General features: G+C 40.8%; 1 protein-coding gene across 1 annotated transcript; it reads right to left on the minus strand.

Annotated features, from left to right (window-relative positions):
* Window positions 1–2323: 2323 nt before the first annotated feature.
* On the minus strand, window positions 2324–10725 carry LOC127421150 (geminin-like). Its single transcript, XM_051663959.1, has 7 exons — window positions 10600–10725; window positions 9922–9982; window positions 8232–8327; window positions 3395–3551; window positions 3152–3234; window positions 2803–2913; window positions 2324–2698 (listed from the first exon to the last, which is right to left on the minus strand). The coding sequence occupies exons 2-7, from the start codon at window positions 9973–9975 to the stop codon at window positions 2510–2512; spliced, it is 690 nt and encodes a 229-aa protein (XP_051519919.1). The 5' UTR covers window positions 9976–9982; window positions 10600–10725; the 3' UTR covers window positions 2324–2509.
* Between the last annotated feature and the right edge of the window lie 3095 nt (window positions 10726–13820).

A 13820-nucleotide genomic window follows, 5' to 3' on the forward strand; every position in this document is an offset into this window, starting at 1 on the left:
GCTTACTCTTTAACCTAGCTACTGTAACAATGAAAAAATATTTTCACATTCACATGGAAATTCGGGATAAATTAAACGTTAGATTAGATGAACATACCTCTCAAATAACAGCTTTCTTTTTGACCAAAAATCGACGTCGTCAACTCATTGGAAGTTGGAGGTAGACGCTAGCTCGTGTCAGCTTCGTGCTTCTGACCGACCATTATACTCCAGACCTGGCGCCCGCGACCTGCGGCACCTGCCTGGCCACCCGCGGCCTGCCCCTCCCCCCACTGATCAAAGATCAGCTCACACAGCTTCAGTCCCATCACTACTATAATGGTCAGAAATATAAAACTGACCCTGGGTCAGTGTGGCTCTAAATCAACAAATTACCTGAGATGTCATCTTTGATTGACAGGTGTTTCTATTGGTTCTTCGTTCTTGTGTTGATGAACATGATGAACTACCAGTCAGTTCTGGGGTGGCCACAGGGTGGCCAATGAGATTTCAGGGGTGGCCTAGGCCACCACAGGCCACCCCCTAAAATCGCCACTGCTTCGAAGGATGCAGCCTTTGAATTGGGACACAGCCATTGTGTGTATGTGTGAAACACCACGTGATTACAGAGGCGTAAAACTCGTTAGCGCCATCCATTGGCCGATTTATTTCAAATTTCTCACAGACCTCTAGGGCCAGGAGTCGAACAGGCCCACCAAGTTTTGTGCCGATCAGCCTCCGTTAACCTTGTCTAATAAGTGCTCAAAATTCATTGGCCAATGGCAGCCATGTTTTTTGAGATACGCCAATGTCCTCATAGACAGTCATGGCACCTTGGACAAAGACACTGCATGCCGATTTTCAACTCAGACTAACAGTTGCGTAGTTAGAGCTGTTTTCATGTTTTTTTTTTCCTGTTACAGCGCCACCAAGTGGTCAAACTCCGCAGTTTTTGATATGGAGACTCCATAGAATCATTTGGCACTGATTTGGTTCCAATAGGACGAAAAATCTAGGAGTAGTTCGCAAAAGTAGGTTTTATGAAAAAACCAAGATGGTGGAACATTTTTATAGGCAGAAATGAAATCGGAGATATACGTTTTGTTTGAGCCAAGGATTCCAATGGTATAAAGCACTTGAGTCTACGACAAACGGTCTAAAAGTTATGAGCAGATTCGCGTTTTTGATCGCTGTAGCGCCCCTATTGACCGATTTGGCCGAGTCCAAGTTTCTGAGTAGCGAGCAATACTACTACCACCATCTGACCAAGTTTCAAGTCTCCAGGCCTGATGGGCCGCTCTGCCTGATCAGTTTTATGGCGGAATAAAACTAATAAAAATCTTAATTACAACAGGGTTTCAGCGCCAAGCGCTTGAACCCCTAATAAAAGGTGCTGTAAGCGATTTTTCATGGAAGTATGCAAAACTTTCCTAGTCCCTTAAAGATGTTAATGAAATGTCCTGAGATATCTCACCAGTCTCTGCTACAGCTGTAGACTTTGTAAACAGCAAACAAAAAACAAGTGTCTGCAGACATTGACGCTTTTCACCTGTCAATCATTTTGCTCGTTCTCATAGAGTTGTAATTGAAGTGGATCATTGAGGCTGTGATTCATAACATTTGTCAGTTTGAGGGTGCTATTGTGCCACTGTTGAATTTGACACACAGGAACAAATCAATAGACCTTTTTCTAGACTATGACGCGTTTCCACTTTCAGCGTAAATCTCAAATTTTTCTTTTACATTATACAATTAAAGTGTAAATTGATAACATTATGCTTTGTGTTATTACCCTGGAATTAGTTAAAAACACCCTACCACAGCGAGGGGGTTTCTATTACAGATGCTAAGACAGTGATCCACGGTTGTCCATTTTTTATTTTTTTTCCTTCTTCTGGAAAGTCATTCAAATGTAATAGTGGATTTTTTCTGTTGGTCTTGGAGCAAATGGGTAAATAAACAATATTTGCTGTGATCTCCCATTCACCACTGTCAAAGTTTACCGTGCAAAAATTTACGTACATGTTCCAAAACAGGAGTGGGAAAAGGGTCTATTGCTCTTTTGCTTGGTTTTGGTCTCAAAATTATCTTTGGAGGGTGGGGTTTTGGAATGAGGGGGGTGTTGCTAATTCAACAGCTCATGAACGCTTCAGAATGCTTAAAAAAAAAAAAAAAAAAAAAAAAAAAACACACACACACAACACACCTTTAATTATTAAATCCAGTCTGCACATTGGATGACCACATTAAAGTATTTAAATTGAAGATGCCTTCTACCAGGAAACAGAATTTTAGCTCCACATTAAAAATGATGCAGAAGGGGTCAAAAAACTAAAGCACACTTGTACAAAATGAGTTTATTTCCATTGCATTCAAGTTTACATATGTACACTGGCAGTGAACATGCACAACTACTGAAAATGAAGCTCATTTACAGCAAGGAAAATAAAAATTAAAACAAGGTGCACGTTTGTTCTGCTGGGCAAACAAGCTTAAAAAAAAAAAAAAAAAAAAAATAAAATGAGTCATTTCAGCTTTCTTCTGTGCAGTCATCCTTATCTGGCACATCATGGTCAGATGTCTGTTCTGGGCACAGTTTCACACTTTCTTGGCCCTCATAATCTTGCTCATCTTCATGTTGTTCATCATAATCATCCGCTTCATCAACCGCTATCTCTCGCAGCTCCTCTAGATTGTCCGGACTTTTACCAGTTAATCTCTTAAGAGAAAAAGTATAAACCGAAGAAAATTAAGGGCAGTAAGCACCATAGACATGCCAACCACCAATATATCCATTAGTGGTCGATTTATTTGTTGTCTTACTTCAATCATGTCGGCCATGTGCTGTACATGCTGTGCCAGCTCTTGTAACTCCTCGTTCTCGCTCTTCAGCTGAGCAATCTGTTCATCTTTGGCTTCAATGTCTTTGTGCAACTAATTTTGAAACAAATTCAGACCAGTGAACATTAATGCTCCACTTCTTAAAATAAAACAAAATTAAATATGTTACTAGAGAAATAAAAAAGTAGACTTAAATTTTTTTTAAAAACCCCCACACCTTTAGCACCAGAGGTAACTCTTAACAAGGCTGATGACTGATTCAGCAGCCCTGTCAAGGGAGGTGGAGAAGGATGGCTAAACATTAGCATTCACCTTTTAGTGATTAACTCACCTTTTCATTCTCCTGGAGAACACTGAACAGGGCTTTTCGCCTCTCCTCTGCTACCTCTTTCCAGTATGAGGAGCCAGGAGTTTCTGGAGAGAACACAGAAGTCATGTAATTTGCATAAAATTACAAATCTCAATTCCCGTTACAAGAACATCCCATTTCTATCCATCTTTAAATATAAAAAAAAAATTTGCAATAATGTATACCCAATCAATTCCTCTGAACTGTGCACCTGTGATAAATTACCTTTGATCATGAGCTCATAGGCTTCTTGAGTGATCCCTTCAGGGTAGTTGTCATTTTCTAGATTTGTGGATTTTACAGCCACCTCTGCTTTGACTCTCTTTGAGCTCTTCACTTGCTCAGCACTCCACATCTTCCTTTTGGGAACTGCTTTGCCATTCTAAAAACAGAGAACAAGAGACGTAAAATAAATTATTAATATTAATATTATATGAAAACAGATGAAATCAAGCTGGGGGCAAATGCTTTTTCACAACACTATATAAAAATAGGTGGTCGATTTAACATGTTAGTGCAATTATAAAAAGATAGAGATATGCATGTATATATACACACACACACACTATATTGCCAAAAGTATTCGCTCATCTGCCTTTAGACGCATATGAACTTAAGTGACATCCCATTCTTAATCCATAGGGTTTAATATGACGTCGGCCCAACCTTTGCACTATAACAGCTTCAACTCTTCTGGGAAGGCTTTCCACAAGGTTTAGGAGTGCATTTATGGGAATTTTTGACCATTCTTCCAGAAGCGCATTTGTGAGGTCAGACACTGATGTTGGACGAGAAGGCCTGGCTCGCAGTCTTCGCTCTAATTCATCCCAAAGGTGCTCTGTCGGGTTGAGGTCAGGACTCTGTGCAGGCCAGTCAAGTTCTTCCACATCAAACTCGCTCATCCATGTCTTTATGGACCTTGCTTTGTGCACTGGTGCGCAGTCATGTTGGAACAGGAAGGGGCCATCCCCAAAATGTTCCCACAAAGTTGGGAGCATGGAATTGTCCAAAATCTCTTGGTATGCTGAAGCATTCAGAGTTCCTTTCACTGGAACTAAGGGGCCAAGCCCAGCTCCTGAAAAACAACCCCACACCATAATCCCCCCTCCACCAAACTTCACAGTTGGCACAATGCAGTCAGACAAGTACCGTTCTCCTGGCAACCGCAAAACCCAGACTCGTCCATCAGATTGCCAGATGGAGAAGCGTGATTCGTCACTCCAGAGAACGCGTCTCCACTGCTCTAGAGTCCAGTGGCGGCGTGCTTTACACCACTGCATCCGACACTTTGCATTGCACTTGGTGATGTATGGCTTGGATGCAGCTGCTCGGCCATGGAAACCCATTCCACGAAGCTCTCTACGCACTGTTCTTGAGCTAATCTGAAGGCCACTTGAACTTTGGAGGTCTGTAGGGATTGACTCTGCAGAAAGTTGGCGACCTCTGCGCACTATGCGCCTCAGCATCCGCTGACCCCGCTCTGTCATTTTACGTGGCCTACCACTTCGTGGCTGAGTTGCTGTCATTCCCAATTGCTTCCACTTTGTTATAATACCACTGACAGTTGGACTGTGGAATATTTAGTAGCGAGGAAATTTCACAACTGGACTTGTTGCACAGGTGGCATCCTATCACAGTACCATGCTGGAATTCACTGAGCTCCTGAGAGCGGCCCATTCTTTCACAAATGTTTGTAGAAGCAGTCTGCATGCCTAGGTGATTCATTTTATACACCTGTGGCCATGGAAGTGATTGGAACACCTGAATTCAATTATTTGGATGGGTGAGCGAATACTTTTGGCAATATAGTGTATGTGTCATTATATATATAAAAAAAAAAAAAACCCAACTCATGCCAACTGTCGCATACGGAAATCCCCCCAGTACATGCGTTTTCACAAGCCACGTCAATACAGTAGATGACAGCATGCCTCAGACCTCACAAGCAGCAAAACCACAGAATGAGAACCGCTCACTGAGAAAAGTATAACCGAATACAGGAATCTTGATGTGATTTTCAAAAAGGTTCCACTACTTGAAACTTGAACGCAGGAAGCCACTTGTGTATCATCTAAATCAATGCTTTATTCATCTGCCACAATAATGCAAATTTCTCTCAAACTGAATTTCAATCCATATTGTAATTATTCTATGTCCTACATATATTTATAAATATTTGAATTAGTATGCATCATTTAGATGACTTCTTTATTTGGGGACCAATCTCCGCAAATAATGTAGGCGATTAATCAGCATTTCATGTAATTCGATGACAAACTTTAAATTGTTTGACAGCCCAACACACAAACATAGAATATAATATTAAATGAAAATGTACATTGTTTTAAAGGAGATTGATATTTATATGGGAAAACAGCCAAAACAGATCCAAAACATTGTTGCGGCGTATAACGGGGCGAAGACTACCTCCCTTACCTTTGTTCACTTCAATCCATCTTTAACTAAAAAAAAAAATAAAAATAAAAAACCTGCATATTGCCAATTTTCTTCACGATAAGAAATGCACAGTGATGCATTACGAGTCAATTCGCGAGCAATCAAGTTATAATCTAGCTGCATTAAGCATGGGCGCACGAGAGACGAGCGTCCCCGTGACAGTGCGCCTCAGCCGGGTGCAGTTTCAGGGTGCTTTCACACTGGCAGTTTAGTTCGAAACAGCACGAGTCACATGAAAAATTAGTAATGTGAAAGCTGTCATGCGGACAGGGGAGCGTACTGCGGTACTGAACCAGAGACTACCTGCAGGAGGTGGTCCGAGTTCGGTTGCAATGGAACTGTAGCGCGATTCGCGTGAATGTGAAAGCAACTAGACTTGGGTGCACACTCGTTCAGGAAGCAAGCCACCTTCCCCTGGACATCTGATGAGTTACGCCATGAAGCGCACATATACGCAGTTGTCGTTCACTCTGCTGTGCATAATGGCACCAAAATAACAAAGTATGACGAGTCGCGTAGTGTTCTCCATGCGTGTTTATGACGCAAGATGAACGCAAATGGACCGGGATTCAATTGAATCAAGTGAGTGTGAAACCAGACCAACGCTGCGGGGGGCACCGGGAACAAATCGCACTCGGACCACAGCAAACGTGCCCAGTGTGAAAGCCCCCTCAATCTCTCCCCCTTAGATCAGGACAGTCATGCAACTCAGAGGCGCTGACCGCACAGAGAAATGCCAGTTTGAGTCTGTAGTTATTTACATGATCTGCTTCTGTATTATTTGAACTTTAAAGCTATATGCAGTAAATAACTGCATTTAAGATGTAACGCCGGGGTGTTTCCTTTAAGTGGAGAGGCAGCTCCAGCTCCACAATGATAGTGCTTCTGTATTTTTGTATTATAATTCCCCTCATACTTTGCGATCTACATCACCTGAAGCGGTTTGGAAAGTTTAGAGTGCATCTGGACTGCGAGCGGTTTTCTTCCTCTCCTCAGTCAGGTGCGAACTGCAGTGCTGCTCTTGCATTATTCATCATTAGAGTTTGTGATCATGTTACAATAAATTAGATCAAATTTTTGTCGTTGAATAGTCGTTTTTGGTCTACATTGGTCGATAACTTCAACTAATCGTTTTCAGCCCTAATGACATGAGAATTTGGGGGAATATGCTTGTCAATGCTGTAATGCATTTACAAACTTTACATTTTACAAAATATAGCTCCTTTTTTCAATTTACATCTTGTCACTGTGGTCTCTAGGCACGATCATGATTTCAAGCTCAATTACACATCCTACTGTACACATGCGCAGAGTGCTAGGAAGTTTAAACAAGCTTGAAATCATGAGTCAGAGACACTGCTGGTGTAAAGATTTATAATGAATAAGGAGTTATAATTTGGTCTGTTCTCACTCACACCAATCACATTGCTTCAGAAGACATGGATTTAACCACTGGAGTCATATGGATTACTCTTATGCTGCCCGTGTGCTTTTTGGAGCTTAATTTTGGCCACCATTCACTTGCGTTATATGGACCTTAGGGGTGTAAATCAGACGTTTCATCACAATACGATCTTATATCGATTCTCTTGGCCCGAGATCTGATATTTGCCGATACTTCAAAGTCTGCCGTGTTAAGACTTGATTAGATTCAGGGCCCGATATTATGTGCCATTTTACACACTTTTTCTGTGTGTCCTCAAATGCACCCAAAATATATTTCATTGAGCTCTCTGAAAAGTGCAAATTTAGTATCCACACTGGGACATCCACAACAAAATAAGGTACTACAGATGTTGACAAATTATACTAATAAAATTTAAACACTATAAAAATACAACATCAAGCAAAAGTGATCAATCATTTAATGACAGCTTATTTGTCAGTTTAATCCAATTCAAAATACTTCCCCATGACTTGTTTCCAACTATCCGTGCTATCCCCGGTTTTCTTGGCTACAACATCCACAGTTGTAATGAAAAATTCGGTTACAGTTAACTGGGATAAATTAAGGGTGTTGATGTGTAAAGTCTTATAACTGATGCTAGTGCAGAGCAAGAGTTTCTCTTTCCCTCATTAGGGCTGCATTTGTCGCGAGAGCTCACATTAAGGAGCACGCGGTTGGCACGCGCGCACTGATCCGGTCACTTGTCTGGAGCTCGCGTTTCGTGGGAAGCCCAGTTGACGCGCGCACACGGATAGCAGAGCACAATTTGGCTTCACAGTCCCTGCGCACATCCTTGTCCTACATGAAAACCGTATTTAGCGCTCAAAGTGAATGTAATAAGGTTGCCTCATCACCGGACGGAAATGCGTACGGACATGGCTGACATGAGTTAAAATAAAGGTGCATCTTATAGTCTATCAATAACATTGGATCGATCCAGATCGATGGATCGTTACACCCCTAATGGACCTACAGAACAGAGATATTCCTCAAGATCTTTGCGTTCAGCAGAAGAAAGGCATACACATCTGGGATGGCATGAGGATTAGTAATCAAGAGAATGTCCATTTTGGGGGTGAAATATTTCTTTAATAAAAAGTGTCATTTCTCTTTATTTTGGGTAAAACGACATGGAAATGTTCTTGACAGGTTTTGTACCTCAACTATCCGTCCCGGGTTCTTATTTACTTCAGATGGCTGAAGGACGTGGAGTGTTCTCCTCCCTGATCCAGATATTGGTGCTACAAAGAATTTCTGAGAGAGAAAAAAAAAAAAAGAAGTTATACAAAAACATCATATCAAATGAGAACACTTGGTGAGAAGTAAAGCTGCTCTACCCAGGTACACAGTAACCCAGGCTGCATTCACCTGCCTTAACAGTCACTATTCTCCCATTACACTCTTGTTAAGCTGTCAATAAGATAACGACAAGTGAAGTATCTGAGCAACTCTAACAAGTTAGACTCTAACAAGCTCCGTTCTAACAAGCGTGGGAAAGGGGCAGGACGCACATCAGCTGCATGGGGTAAACACCTTCAATTCCCACGGGCGTCGATTGGTCCGTTCACATTATTAGCTTACTGCAACATTCTTTAACCTGTAATTATCGTGGGAACTCGCCACAGAACACTCCTTATGAACAACAGCAAGTTTGGAGTTGGTTAATGTTTTCAATCGTAAACAATACAGTGGCAGACAGAACCACGGTAACTGAATTTCTACACTTAAAGCAGAAAAAGTCAAGGTTTGTGCACACAGGCAATGATTAATTCAGAAATGATCAATGTCTCAAGTCAGTTTATCCTAGCTGGGAAACCATTAGGATAAAGCAATTTATTGACCCCATTCATTCCCTCTTTGATAAAGCCAACAATGTTCTTAACCCTCGTGCGACCTTCGGGATTTGTCTTTTTCTATCATTTTGGCTGTGTTAATGCCAACAGCATAAATTGCCAAAAGAGTGTATTTGGGGAATTTTTATATTTCAATCTCAGTTCCTATAATAGATCTATCATACACACTGTACACAAAACAGTTACACTCAGGACCTTCAAGACAAAACTGTCCCCACTGAAACCCATTAAAACTGCAATATTTGATCCCAGTGCCATTAAAGCATACAATCATGAATTCTATGATATTATGCTTTCACTCCGGAGCCCTGGCTTCAAATGTTACATTTTTTATATTTTCCACCAGATAGCGCCATTTTTCTCATGTTTAGCATATGGAGCAAATACATGCTTTTCCTATTTTATGTTTGCTGTATTAGAGCACTGCAGGCCAATTGAATAAATGATGCAGCTAAGATTGTGTGGGTGTGTTAGTATGGATGTCAGAGTGTGTTTTGTATGTGTGCATTGAGAAGTGTGTGGGTGTGTGTGTGTGAGAGAGAGAAAAAAAAAAAAAAGTGGCATTATGTAAACAAACTGTCATTTAAAGGGTTAAAAACCTGAAAATGAATAGTTATGATCAGGACAGATGTTGGTTTAAAAGAGTCAGTGAAAGTTGAAAATATTAATATTATGGCAGTTTTGACGTAGACATTTTTGTCCTCGAAGGACCTCTGAGTAGCTTTGATGCACAAGGGTTAATTAACCAGAACACCGAAATTAAGGATTACAGTTACAGCCATATACCGCTACAGCCCTCACAATCATTAACCACTAACTTTTACGAGGCCATTAGCCCGTTTATGGAGATTCTGCAATCGAATTTTAAAGAAATGCTCCGTAATCCCATCACCTCAGAGACAGTCGAATTCTAACGGACACAATTCTATTAATGGCCTAACTGAATTAAAGATGACGTTGCAGAGTCAAACACGGAGTCGAATCAGTCCACATACCTTGATGTTTTCAGAGGGATTCTCTGTATGCTTGATTCTTCTGATGGAACTCATGTTTCACCTAAAAAACAAAGTTTGCAATCTCAGATTCATCACAACAGCCTAAAGACAAACTGGAAACATGCCCATGCTTTTTTCAAGATTTAAGATTAAATTTACGTGTAAGGGAAAGTGTAAATATTCATCATAAATATTCACTTAAGCGTCACCAGTTCACGTTTTTCAGCATATGGATGACATATTCCCCTTTTAAAGTTCATTTTAAAAAGGTTCTGAGGTGACAAATGACTTGAGTACAAATGAGCTCAAACATCATGTACAGTAACAATAAAACACTCGGAATATCACAACAAGACACGGCTAAAACTACTCAGACCACGTTGATTCAAGTCTGGCCAAAGTTAATGTGATAAAACACCATTAGCTGGCGACAAAACATAATCATGTCATCTCCAGAAATTAAAAGCCAATGCATCCATTACCATCACTCATTCATCAGCCAAATAAAACTCTACTCCGCAATAAAAATCACAAGCCAAACCAAAAAAGGCTGACTAGGCCTCTGGCTGTGTTCAAGCACGCTGTGTTAATTCACACTCGCACAAATGTAATAAGCAGAAAGCAGCCACAACTAAAGAAGTCGTAAATAACTAACGCAAAACCAGAAATAATACTAACCGCTATGGAACAAATGTAATTCAATCCTATCAAATTGCTCCACTAGTGTTGTTTGATTTGTGTGTGAGGTGCGCGCCACTGGCTTAAGTACTGCCCTTGTACCGTCACGTGACTGCAGAATTCGCGCTTTAGAGAGACGGAGTAAACAAACACCACCCCATATGATCTGTTCATTTCCTTTCGCTTCTCAAAACAGTATATGAATATCACCAGAAGGGGAAAATAGGCTAAGCGTGTTCCAACTTTCATTCAGTTAATTCTATCTGTTTAACTACTTTAAACAGATTTTTTTTATCCTTCAAATTTAGACACTTTCAGCCTCATTTATGAAACACGAGAAGAACTGAAGAAGCCTACTGTTTCATAAACTAATAAAGCCCAAGTTCTCAACATGTACACACTAACAAAAGAGGACCAAAAGGGTAGTTTTGGACTTGGTATCTGTAAAAAGTAACATATAAACATGAATATTAACATATTAACACCTTGTACTTTCACATACATACCACACATTCACATACATCTAAGGAGTACAGATTGGAAGGGATAATCGTATTTCAGAATCAGAATCAGAATGAGCTTTATTGCCAAGTATGCTTACACATACAAGGAATTTGTCTTGGTGACAGGAGCTTCCAGTGTACAACAATACAAAAACAGCAGCAAGACACAGATAATAATAAAAAATAAAAAATAATTATACACATACGTACATACACACATACACATGGGTAGTGCAAATCTAATACAATCTGTTATGTACAGTGCAAATACAAATCTGTTATGTACAGTGTAAATGTTTTTTTGTTTTTTTTTTCAGAGAAATGAAATGGCAGAAGAGGTTGGATGTGTTGGATAAATATAAGAAAGACTAAACTGTGTATTACACATAGTTATTGCTCAATGAGGCAATTTAACTGTTCATGAGATGGATAGCCTTGGGAAAAAACTGTTCCTGTGCCTGACGGTTAGAGTTCTGTCTGAACCACTATAGCCTCCCTTCATCCTAGCCCATTTCATTGCTATTTTCCAAATCCATGAGCTTCAAGGTTAGAAGCCACATGCATAATTACATGCAGCGAGTGGACTCCCCCTGGTAGCAGCGGAACTGGCCACACCGGCGCAGTGACCCACGGTGAAGGAGACGCTTAACAAATATTGAATATCCATGAACCACAATTGCAACCAAGGATAACAGTCCAGCTCTCTGAAGACATGGCTCCCACCCCACATGGGATTGCACACTGACTGTGGATACCCAGATGGTGGAAGGCCACTGCAAATTCAGAGAAGAGGCTTTTAACCATGACACAACTTGAGGACTAAAATATGTCATAAGGGACAGAACAACATATGCAAAAATATTCACTTTTCCTTTTTTCTCCCACTACACCAGAACTGCATTTCATATTTACCAAAAGATACAAAATACTCCACACAAACCAAAAAATTTAATCTGCATTCAAAACACACACACACACACACACACACACACAAACAAACACAAAGATCTCATATATATACTATATGAGATCTTTTTTTATTATTTTTATTTAGATAACAACCTCAACGTTATTACCACAGGAGAGCATAACGGTAAACTAGCGTGTTACGACAGTAAGTTACTGTTTGCGGATACCACTCAAATTAATGGGGAGAGCCGTAAACTGACACATATCTGTCACAAAAATTCAGTCTTCTCTTATAAACAACAATTGTATCATAGTAAATGCCACATATAGTTCATTCTAAAAGGATTGTTTAGCGTAAAACATATTGTTGAAATAGCCATCATGATGGCGCCATGGATGGCCGCCTCGGTGTGGAGTGCTCCTACTGTTTTGTTGTTTTTGTTTGTTTGTCCTGTGTTTAGAAATCTTTTTCCAGTCAGTTTTACCAGAGACGAACTGCTGAACATTCAACAGCTTATACCAGACAGTCTTTTCCCGGTTTTTGAATATTCAGACGTTTTGCTAGACATTTGTTCAAGAGACGCAGGCGAGGGAGACGAACAGGCGCGCTGGTCAAACTCCGTCGGCGCAGCTTTCAAACAATGCTGCCGAGGATTCATCTTGCTAATCTCCGCTCTCTCCCTAACAAAACGGACGAACTACATCTCCTCACCCGCACAAACAAGGACTTTTCAACCTCTGCTGCTTTGTGCTTCACAGAAACCTGGCTGAGTGAAGCCATTCCGGACAGCACGTTACATCTGCCGGGCTTTCAGCTGTTCAGAGCGTATCGCATTGCAGAGTTAACGGGGAAAACGAGAGGCGGTGGAACATGCTTTTACATCAATGAAAGTTGGTGTACAGATGTTACAACATTAAAGAAGATGTGCTGTCCTAATTTGGAAGCGCTCTTTATTAACTGTAAGCCTTTCTATTCGCCACAGGAGTTTTCCTCGTTTATTCTGATGAGTGTGTATATCACGCCAAAGGCGTGTGTGAACACAGCGCTGCAACAGCTGACTGATCAAATCACAGACACGGAACAACAATATCCGGACTCAGTAATTATTATTCTTGGGGAATTTAACAAAGCAAATCTCACACATGAACTGTCCAAATACAAACAGCACATTATATGCCCCACCAGAGACAGGAATATATTGGATCACTGCTACACAACAATAAAGGATGCATATCGCTCTGTCCCTAGAGCAGCTTTGGGACTCTCTGATCACTGTCTGGTTCATCTTCTTCCAACCTTCAGGCAGAAATTAAAATCAACCAAGCCAGTAGTAAGGACCGTAAAGAGATGGACCAATGAAGCAGAGCTGGAACTACAAGCCTGCTTTGACTGCACGGATAGGAGTGTTTTTGAGGCTGCAGCCACAGACCTGGATGAGCTCACGGATACTGTTACATCATATATCAGTTTCTGTGAGGATATGTGCATTCCTACTAGGACTTATTTAAAGTTCAACAACAACAAACTGTGGTTTACAGCAGAACTCAGGCAGCTTCGTCAGGCCAGAGAGGATGCTTACAGGGGTGGGGATAAAGTCTTGTACAATCAGGCCAGGAACACACTGAACAAGGAAATCAGAGTGGCTAAAAGAAGATACTCTGAGAAGCTGAAAAACAAGTTTTCAGCTAATGACCCTGCATCAGTGTGGAGTGGCATGAAACAACTCACAAATTACAGGACTCCTACCCCCAACTCTGGGGACCAACAACTGGCTGACAACCTGAATGTGTTCTACTGCAGATTTAAAA

This window comes from Myxocyprinus asiaticus, chromosome 30 (genome assembly GCF_019703515.2).
Source record: "Myxocyprinus asiaticus isolate MX2 ecotype Aquarium Trade chromosome 30, UBuf_Myxa_2, whole genome shotgun sequence".
Lineage (NCBI taxonomy): Eukaryota > Metazoa > Chordata > Actinopteri > Cypriniformes > Catostomidae > Myxocyprinus > Myxocyprinus asiaticus.

Excerpts from the sequence above, each read along its gene's own strand:
- LOC127421150 (XM_051663959.1), bottom strand. The coding sequence starts at position 9,975 with ATGAGTTCCATCAGAAGAATCAAGCATACAGAGAATCCCTCTGAAAAC. Across the intron at positions 3,552-8,231 it reads ACCCGGGACGGATAGTTGAG|AATGGCAAAGCAGTTCCCAA; the intron begins GTACAAAACCTG and ends CTCTGTTTTTAG. Across the intron at positions 2,699-2,802 it reads ACATGGCCGACATGATTGAA|AGATTAACTGGTAAAAGTCC; the intron begins GTAAGACAACAA and ends TTTTCTCTTAAG.